Genomic DNA, 10,647 nt, shown 5'->3' on the forward strand with positions numbered 1-10,647 from the left:
GCTTTGACCCCACATTGCCTACACCCCTGGCGTTCCGCAACTGCCCCCCTTAGCTCTCAGAATTCTTAGCCCAACTCCGAGTTATCCTGCCCACGTCTGCAGCCTTTGGCTGGAAGTTTCTTTCGCTCCTTTCTGCCATCGAACCACTCAGCAACTTGCCACCCACACAAATGGTTATAGAGCGGCGGGGGAGGGGGATTGGGGATTGAGGCAAAGGTCTTTGGGTTGGCTCCGCTTTTGGCCAGAACACACAGACACACACGGTCAGAGGAAAATCCACACCATCTGCCACACCTTACACCTAACCCAACAATCCAATTCCGAGGTAACAATATGCTCCGCAGCTTCATTTTCCTTGGACAGAGAGAGAGAAAGAGAGCGGGAGATGGAGTGGGAGCAGGAGGTTGGGTCAGGGGTCAGGGGTCATGGGTGGGGAAAAGGGGCTTTTGGTAAGCCAAAGGGGCAGCCATATTGCAATGTATGGCCAGGGCGCTTGGAGCACGCAGCCAGCGAATGTGGACGTGATGCTCGAACCTGGAGCCTGGAAACACCCACACTCGGCTCGTTTGAAACCAACCCCTTCATCATTTCAAATTTAAATTTAACCTTTTGTCTTAATACGGCCAGGCGAACAACGAGCACGAGCTCCTGTCCTGGGCATCATAAAAACATCGTCAAGTCGATGGGATAAGACCGGAGTCCGGAGTCCGCAGTCCGGAGTGCAGACCAGAAACCGGACCGAATAGAGACGTATGTGAGGCAAGGAGGGAGCCAGCTTAGACCCGTATTATTGGGGGAGGCAACTAATTTACGGATTTGCCACCCACACCTGACAAGCGACTTAAGTGGTAGTTGGGAAGGAGTTATGCTTCAAGGATAATGTACACGTTGGTCCATATTGAAGTATTCTTATAAAAGATAGCATAATACAGAAATACAGCGCTGGTCCAAGAGAATAACATCTTAAATAAAATAAATACGAGTATATTTAATATAAATGTCTTTGAATCTTAAGTTAGATTTATGGCTTTATATAGGGAAAACAGGTCAAAAATCGTCTTTATTTGGTTTCAAGTTTTCTCTGTGTAGCATTAAATCGAAGATGGTCAGCTGAATGAGAGGGCTTAAAGTCGCCCCAAAAGTTACCTCAATCAATGAAGTGGCAACAAGGAAAAGGAGGATCCTGCGACGGACTAAGAGGTGGATAAATAGGAGGTTTTCAAGCAGGAGGCGTACGACTGCTAAAAGCAGGGAGGGCGTGGGTGGATGGTGGCAATGTCCAAAGGGAATGCTAAGGGAAATGGCCAAAATTCAAAATGGCCACTTGAGGGGTGAGAGTGGAAAGCCAACGGCGAGTTCTCTTCTGTAGTGGACAACTTGTACAGCACACACAAACAAACAGGGGAATGGGTAGGGGGTGAGAAATGAGAGGAGTGGTGGGGGGTGGTCGAGAGAAACGGAACGACATCAGAGTTATCAACATAAAAGTCAATCTGCTGAGGGGGTTGAATGCGAACACAGTCCACAAATGGGCTAAGCAGCCGGGGTGGGGGTGGAAAAGGGGTATCAGGGAAAGGAACGGGTGGGCAAGGGGCTGCAGCAGCTAGTGGGGCAGTCACAGTCGTTAAAGCCCCCCTTATTGACCCCTTTGTTGGAGCGCTTAGACGCAAAACCAAAACCACACAGAAAGAAACATGTAGTGCAAGTTCGCGGAAAATTATAGATATTTACTATTTAAAGAACAAACGAAACCCACATAAGCTAAAATATTATATTCAAGCTAAGGCGGTTACAAGCTGAATTTACATTTAAATAAATTTATAAATGTTGTGTTGCAAGGGGAAACATATATTTTTTCACTGCCTAAACTGGACTCAGTCGCTTTCTGTTTCTTTATTTTTGACCCACCGCCACCCCCTCGAAGGACTCGAAGCACATTGTGCGCGCTGGTCGTTAGTGATGGTGGTTCGGTGATGGACGGCCCATGGAGCTGAAGTGGCTGCCAGTTTTGTAGCTGTTCGTGGATTGAAATCGCACATATTTCACCTTGTCAGCCGTCCTGTTCGCACCCGTTTGACCAGCTATCCCGGACAGGTCCTGAGTGTTCCGAATGTCCTGCGTTACGTTTCGTTTCGTTACGTTTTCCAATGAAATCGAAAAGTCCACCCCTAATGGCTAGCTAACAGCGACCAAAAAAGCTGAAAACCCCTGGACTGCGGACATCGAACGGACCTGAAGCGGCCATTTGCCATTCAACCCCATGAAGCCGGTGTCCTTGGAACGGGACAGCCCACTCCCACCATCCGCTCACTCCGGCATTTATACAATTACATTTATAAATGCCTTTCTGCGATATCAAACAGGACGACATGGAAAACACACACACACACAAAAGGGGGAAAGCAAAGACAATCGAGTGCCTCCAAGCTCTTGAACTTGTGATTGGGGGCTTTTCTACCCACTCACCCCTCCATTTAATAGCTAATTTTTAGCATTGCAACTCAATAAATTGCTCATAACCAGAATAAGTTAAAGTCGTAATTCCATCTGGGTAATTCCTTTTTTAAAAGACCAAAAATATTGGTGTGCCATAGGATTTTTTAAAATGGAGCATTATAAGTAAACGAAATGAAGCTTTATTATAGTAAATTAGTAAACCAGATGATTCAAAAAGTCGACTAGAAGTATAGGATTGAAATTCTAATAATATATCTTGGAACGCCGATTTTGAAATCAGTTAGTTCCTCGTGTTATTCACAATTACAACTGGTTAGCCCCTAAAGCTCTTGAGCTCTCATATTGGACTTATCTCCGATCTTCAACAAAGTGATCACGAAGGGATCAAAGATCGGGGAACAATGCGAATTGGCTAATTGATGGCACTTCGGGACCACTTGACTTGATCGGTCCGTCCGATCGAGGACTTCGAAAAGCGCAAATCCGATCGAGGAGCACCGATAGCGATGAGTGTCAAGCGATAATTGCAGCTCGTTGAGCGATAACGCGTCCATCCGATCTTCGCGGCAGCCGATCGGCATGTGAATGTGAACGAATGCGGATGACTCGCGGATTTGCCAATTCCGGGCTACCAAAGGGGTTAAATAGGATCTTCCCTACCCCCGACGAAATAAAGGGGTTGGTTCGGCCCTCCGAGGCGGCGAAAGGAGTACTTTTTACCTGGGAACGCGACATGGAAATGGGACATGTTATTGGGACATCTTCGGATCGCGTAACCCCTTCGGGTAAATCGCGTTAATCCCGGCCAGGTAACCAGCAGGAAATTATCATTTTTTATTCCGGCCTGACATCTGGCTTCCTCGCGGTTCGAGGGATAGCAATGTTAAGATCCGCATCCTGAAGTGCCCACAAAGGAAGTGCAAAGGGTCTGAAATGTCAGCGCAAGGACTCGCCGAAAGCCGAATAAAAAAGAAACGAGGAAGTGGAAATGTCACACGGTCAGAAACTCTGACTTATTCAACTCGCCTAATTGAAATCACTCGTCCATTGTTTTTCGACTTAACAATGAGTTCGACCTGTCACATGTCAACTTGGCAAACAAATAAACGAAAGCCAAACAATAAACCACTCGGTGCCTACTCCAACCCAAATCGCAGCTATGTAAAAATATATTAAACAGTAGGCCTTGATTTTAACCGACGCTTTCATTCAGTTTGATTTGCTTGAGCTTGGGGCCACAATTCAGAGCTAACAGAGTCACAGAGTAGTTCAGTGGCAATTTTATATACCTTATTTTTTCTAGAAACGAACAAAATTTAAAGTAAACTAAATTCAGCTTATCTCCATTGTGCTTCACTTTTCTGCTAAACATGTCGAAGGCGACAAAGCTGCGATTCGCACTGATCACCGAGGATGTGCTGGACAAGTTGAGGCCGCGCTCACAGTCGGAAAATGTACGAACAAATTACATGAACGAAATAAGTGTGGCCATTAGGATGGCGGTCAACGAAGTTTTGGACGAGAAGATGCAGCAGCTGAATGATACAGTTAATCGAATGGTTGAGGAGCGGGTGAGCAAAATTCTGGAGAACCACTTGATTAAGGGGTCGTTGGCAGGGCGCAGTAGCTCAGCAGGAAGAAAAAGGGATTTGGATCATAAGGAAAGCAAGGGAGCAAGGTTTGCTGCTCCAGCCGCATCTATTAGTTCCCTAAAAGTTTCCAATATCAAGCGTGGCCGAAACAAGAGGCAAAATCCCAGCAAGGACCATGTGACCTTCGCCTCCGACGATCAGTTGACTAGGAGGCCTAGAAGCAAGGCGCAGAAAATCACTGTAATGCCCATCCATCGCGAGAGCCAGGTGAAGAGTACTCCCTCGAACGGCGACAGCAACCATAACAACACACCGATGACGACACCTCCACCACCACTTAGCACGGATAACAATAAGCTGGATGAGGACGACTACTATAACTTCTCTGATGTGGAGGAACCCTCGATCCTAAGCATGGCTGCCAAATATCTCAAGAAACTCGAGGATGTCCGCCGTCGAAAGCACTCGGCGCAATAGCTTAGGTAGCCTGTACTTCAAACTTTCGTAGATACTCCTTCGTATTTCTTTCCTCGTCAACTCAATTTTCAAAGTGAGCGTACATATACCATTAAACAATGGATTCGGTAAAAAAAAAACTAAATAAATGAACCGAGTAAAATAATCCTGTGGTCTTAATATATGTAATATATATGGGATTTCTATCCTGATACATTTTAAAAGAACAATATGCATTTATTACAAACAATTTGAAAAGGCAAGGTGAAAACCATATAAATAGGCCATCTTCAAAGGCTATCCCATTGGTTTAACCCCCGGCAAACAAATTTCCATTTATGCTAGTTTCCATATACATCGCAAAAACATCCGCCACATGCCCTCGCCAAAAAAATGAGAAAAACCCACCGTTGAAGACGTCTAATCCATGAAATATGTAAAGTGAAAAATTGAATCGCAAGCAATTGTAAAAATCAGCCTGGTTACATTTCAGAGGGGGTGGATGGTGGACAGGGGCTGTGTGGGGTTAAGATTCGCATAGTCTTTGCCGCTTATCAACATACAGCAGACAAGGCCAGAGCATCAATCAAGAGTTTCCAATGAATGGCTATCGACTGAATTAGACGACCAGCTAGAATATTCCCAGTTCCCATTTGCCACTCTCGTTGTACACCGAGCGAAATTGCGACAGCTCTGTAATATTACCCATTAATATGTTAAACCTAACTTTCAATTGAAAGACCATCAATATGGTACCAAATTAGATAAAAAATTGTACTCGGAAAATTATATAGATGAAAGATGAGTTCTTTTCACTTTTTTCTCAAGTGTATCTTTCCAGCACTTTTTGCGTCTTTTGCAAATTCTGGACTACCACCCAAAAGGAAGAAAAAGAAGTGGGAAGGACAGGCCATATTTTTGCGGCTTAATATGTGTTAAAAAAAATGGAAATAAATAAATGAGAACCGCTGGCGAAAAAATGTTTTCCTGCTGGATGGCTGGGTGGACCGTAAAGGGGGCGGTGGGCGCTGGGCCATGGGCGGTTTGGGTGGTGCTGGCTTATCGCTATCCTTGTAGCCAGTGACAGGACATAACATAACCCCTGGTATCTCCAGTGAGCCATGCGTGGGCGCCTTTTCCTTGGATGTGTGTGGTCACCCCGGAGAGGTCAAAGGGCGGTGACGAGGGGGTTCCCCGTTTCGAAGCGAAAAAAGGGTAAAAGTTGCTGACTAAGTACTTTGGAAAATTGCTTACACGTCTGCTATCTTCTGGCCGCTGCCCGCCTTCGTTTAGCGGTAATACATTGTCATTTATGTATAATACTGGGCAGGGGATGGCACACCATTTTCCCAATCCATTTGCCAGGCCAGTGGACAAGTGTTGGGTGCCATGTTTATGTTTTCTCGTTGTCTATCATTTGAGGAACCTCATCCATAAAATGAAAAACCCTGCGCGCAAAAAATTCCTTTTGAAGCCAAGTTTGCGTTTCAATTTTTTTTCGCTTGTAGTCGGTAATATAAAATCCACAAACGCGAACAGAACTTCACATATGACAACAGGAACAATCGAAGGAGGAGCTCCAAAAAAAGTGTGGGGCTGAGGATGTGGTAAAGGGGGTGGTAGGGACGAAGGACGAGATGGCCAAAGACACACGCCGCTGCTCGGATGTTTGTGATTTTTGAAGCGGAAAATCAAAGCTAAGCCCTGTTCATACCGGTAAGCTACATTGGAAACTAAACTCATTTTTTCCATTTGCGGAATAAAATTCAATTTGATCTTCAATAAATTAAGTGCATTACATACTTTATATATTGTTTTTGAATCAAATTAACAGATGTAAGCTCTTGTGATTACGCTATATTTTGTTTGATATATTTTGTATTTGATAATTTGAAAATCTTTATAGGATCCGGTGTAAACGAGACTTAAGGCGTTAAAAAAACGAAACACTGTCCCATTTTAAGCAGTATGTATGTGTGCTCCGGCTCCCCTTTCGTTTTTGCGTGTGTGTTTGTGTGCGTTCGTTCGAGTTTCAGAAAATTGCATTTTTTCATATCATTAGGTTTTATTGGTTTCTTCCTGTTAAATATTTCGCAGCTCCCCGCAAACCACTTGCCACGCTCCATGGTCCCAGGACCCATGGTCCATGGTCCTTGGTGTCCTGCTCCTTTTGTCTCGCCGGTTGTCAAAACAACAACACGGCCGCACGCTCCAAAAAACAACCTGAACATCGCACATGAATATATGTACATATGTATGTATCTAATGCGGGTATATAGTGTATATGTACGTATGTACTGATACACATACTGATACACATGGGGCACGCATCATATCATTCGGAAACGACGGCACCGCGAGTCCTGCGACAAGCGCCTTGGCAGACCGACAGCTCCTCCTTCTCAAACTCATTTTTCCCTGCCCATCGCATCCTGAACATCCTTTTATTTCTGCTTCTGCGAGGCGACAAATGCAAGCTGGCGATTTCCCTGGGAGCCTTTGTTGTTGTCCAACCATCCCAATGGATCCCAACACCACATCCTTCAGAGCATCGCCCACCTGCGAAGAACAATGCCCAATCGATTTGACAGCCCCGTAGCATATATATATATTATTACCATATAGTAATATCTCATCTACAAAATGATAAATGAGGGTAAAATCTATATCCCCCAATTTCGATTAGTAGCTAAATTTGAAATTTGTTGAGATAGATTTTTTCGATTTAAAAATCCGGAATTGCAGATGTCTCCTGTCGGCTCATCGCATTCCAAGTTGCTCAACTTCACTCCATTGACCAACTTAAGCCACAGACTGCGCAAAATATTTGTCCAGGCAAACACATTATGGCTGGCACGCAAAAAAAGTCCGATTTCCATCCACCACGGCCCAATGCCTATGTAAATAAAGGCGGTTACATAGTGTGCGAGGACATCGGCGCACGCACACAGACACACACACGCGTGAAATACGTGATACATATGGGTCCCACATCAAATGTCCTGGCCACAAGAACAACAATGCCCATGGCAGCCCACCTGCCATCAGGATCTGCAGGACCTCTGATTGACTGCCTGACACATGGGCGGGTGCAAACAGGGTGGGGAGGGGGGCTGATGGTGGAGCGCTCCTGGAGAGGATAATTGGTCAAGAGGCAAGACGACCCAGCAGGCAAATAGTGAATCTCCTGTGTCAGCTCAATATGCCGCTAAGCCAGCGAATCGAAACCTTCTGCACTGAAATAAAATACTTTCGTCTTCTCAAATCGGATAATTGAAAATGGTAATTAAAATTAAGTAAAAGCGGTGCGTCCTTCGATGTGGGAAATAATAATAATAATAAGCTTATCGTGGTGTGTTATACTTTTGTCCAGTGTGTCCTTTCTGCTTGGGTCCTTTCTGGACCGCTCACATATGGCTGGGTGTGTGGGTGTGTGTGTGTGTGTGTGTGTGAGTGTGGGCGTGTGCTCCTTGTTGATGATGCGCTTCGGTGGACGCCGCCCAGCGGAAGAGGAAATGAAAAAATAAAAATGAAAGAAACAGGACGAACAGTCCGTGTGGCGTTCTGTCGCCCTTGCCGATTCCGCCCGGTTGGTTTGCGAAATTTTTGAATTGGATACCACTGGCACACCCCCCGTCTCCATTTCCATCCCTTTCAACGGACCTCTGTCGTCTGTCGTCCTGACCAAAAGGCAGGTCCTGCGACTTGGTATGCGTGCGTGCGTGTGTGTGTGTGTGTGTGCGCGCGTTGTATTTGAAATTTTGCATATTAAAATATTGTCGTGCATGCAAAGGTCGTTCCTTCGAAAAGGAATACGGAAAAAGGTGCCCGGCGCCGTGCGTCGCTATACTTTGGCGAACAGTCGTCTGTATCTACAGTCCTAGTATCTTATAGTTTTAATAAATACTACTACTATATTATTTATTAAATTATTTGCACAATTTAAGAGTGAAGATATCTTTGTCCTATCCGCTGGAGTTCTATCCAAATATGAATATAAAAGATTATATAATTTCGCTCATATTTGTCCCACTGTAAGCTGTTGTTATTAGGAACTGTGGATGTTGATGTGGACGCCGGTTGGTAGATGGGGCAACACATCGCCTGTGGTAACACAATAACGAATTTCCGTAGCAACTTCATCGCCGAGTCCTGCTCCTGTTCGTTCACCCCCTAACCCACTCCCTCCTCTGCTGATCCCTGGATCCGTGGACCCGCTGCCGCTGAAATGTTATCCAGTTTACATGGTCCTGCTTCATTTGGAACTTTTCTCTCTGCTTTTTTCCCCGCGTTGCGATTCTTACATTTGCCGGCTAAATTCTGCAAGGACACCGGGACAAGGACATGGCGAGTGGGTTGGCCGGGACATAAATGAAATTATACACTTTCCCGTGGCTGCACTCAGTCACACGGACAGACAACCCATATGCCAATAATAATAATAACAATAATAACGAGAATAAATACGATAAACAAACAAACTGAAAATAGGAAAAGTTGCCAAACAAACAAGATTCGCGGAAGTATGGGGAAACAAACCGAAAACATTTTTTGAGGTAATTTGATTTGAATATCGAACTTGACTGGCTTTAACATATTTTTATAGAAAAAAATATATACATACATAGGCATATTATATCAAAATGGTATCCATCAAGAAAAAGGTACTATTTGAAATAATATTTCTCAGCGAAAGCAAAATTCAAACATATCCAAACTTATGCCGCCTAATCCTTCAGCTTTTCCCGATTTCGATCATAAATCCAATTGACAGACCTGGGCAAACAATTTTGCCCATTTGTCGAACGTCAGTCAATGGGTGCCCAATTTTGTTTTCTACTTTTTAGAGGGTCTGAAAACCCGTTACATTCCATAACAAAGAATTATTGCACAAGACATTTGCCGTTTTCCTTCGATCCGTTTTAATGGATTTCCATTTGTTAGCATCGCCAGCCTCTCCGCTCCTCTTTCTTTTGCCAATTCATTTTTTGTAGATCGTGAGAAAGTTGTTAACCCCTTCGAGGCCACATCTATAATTTATAATGATTAGGTACCGTTCGAAGAAAGGAAAAGGTAACAGTTGCTGCAGCGAAAAGACGTCCGCATCCTTGGGTCGAGAGGGGGTAGATCCTTCGAAGGATAACGGAGGCTGCCGACCGCGACAGAGGCGTCATCCCTCGGCAAGGGGTCGGCCATAAAGGACCCGGGGTGCCAGCATTGCCAACGGTGCCAGTGGTGCCTCCGAGGTCCTCGGCCAGCTGTGATCCTTAGTTTCACAGGTTCCAAGGGATCGCGGGATAACAGTCGAACACTCGAGCAGACATCAATGGCCTGCGGTGCATTCCCTAACTAGATGATTGATCCACAATCGGTTTGCTTCGGGATTGCCTCAAGGACTTCGTCTCGGGGTGGCAAATGGAAAGCTTGAGGTGAGGATCAGTATAAGGATAACGGGGTTATTTTCAACGAACTCCTTACAGAGAATATATATTTACACATCCTGCTAGCAAACAAAAAAATTACCAAATAATTTGTCACAAAACTACATATTAATAAACATACCAATGCGAACTGCATGTTCTTTAACATAATTAATATTAAAGCATATCCAAATGATTCCGATCGATAAGTCATCGATAAGCCCACATAATGATTAACCCAATAATTGCGCCAATGGCGTGAACTGACCCCTGGTCCGCCGACTGACCTCTCATCATTTCATTAATCAGGCAATTAGTCGGGCTTAAGTAGCCGCTGCCAAAACACACGCACACGCAGAAGAGAGGGGGAGTCCTTATTATACCATAAACGTATAAATATCAATTTGATCTGTCAAATATTGACACATCAAACCCTAAACAAACCAATGACAGGCTACCCCCTGCGCCATTTAGCGGCAATTTATGAGCAACAAAACACCCAAAAAAAAAGGACAAAAAATTTGTGGAAAAATAATAAATGAAAACACAGGACAGGAGAGGGGAAAAGGGATTCTTTTTCAGATCATTTCAAGGGTCCTTGACTTTCCGGCCCGGCCAACGAGCCAATGAATGATGCTGTTTTTCGTCCCATGAGCCGAGCAATTATGTGTATTATATAACATCATGTTTGCAGTTTAATGTCAAAAACTTTGTTTTTTACC

The 10,647-nt window shown here is 44.5% G+C and overlaps 1 protein-coding gene across 1 annotated transcript; it reads left to right on the forward strand.

Moving 5' to 3' along the window:
• The first annotated feature begins 3,680 nt into the window (after positions 1–3,680).
• Positions 3,681–4,671, forward strand: LOC6618970. The gene has a single exon (XM_002043179.2). The coding sequence runs from the start codon at positions 3,828–3,830 to the stop codon at positions 4,524–4,526; it is 699 nt and encodes a 232-aa protein (XP_002043215.1). The 5' UTR covers positions 3,681–3,827; the 3' UTR covers positions 4,527–4,671.
• Positions 4,672–10,647: the final 5,976 nt, after the last annotated feature.

Source organism: Drosophila sechellia, chromosome X, assembly GCF_004382195.2.
Source record: "Drosophila sechellia strain sech25 chromosome X, ASM438219v1, whole genome shotgun sequence".
In the NCBI taxonomy this organism is placed as follows: domain Eukaryota; kingdom Metazoa; phylum Arthropoda; class Insecta; order Diptera; family Drosophilidae; genus Drosophila; species Drosophila sechellia.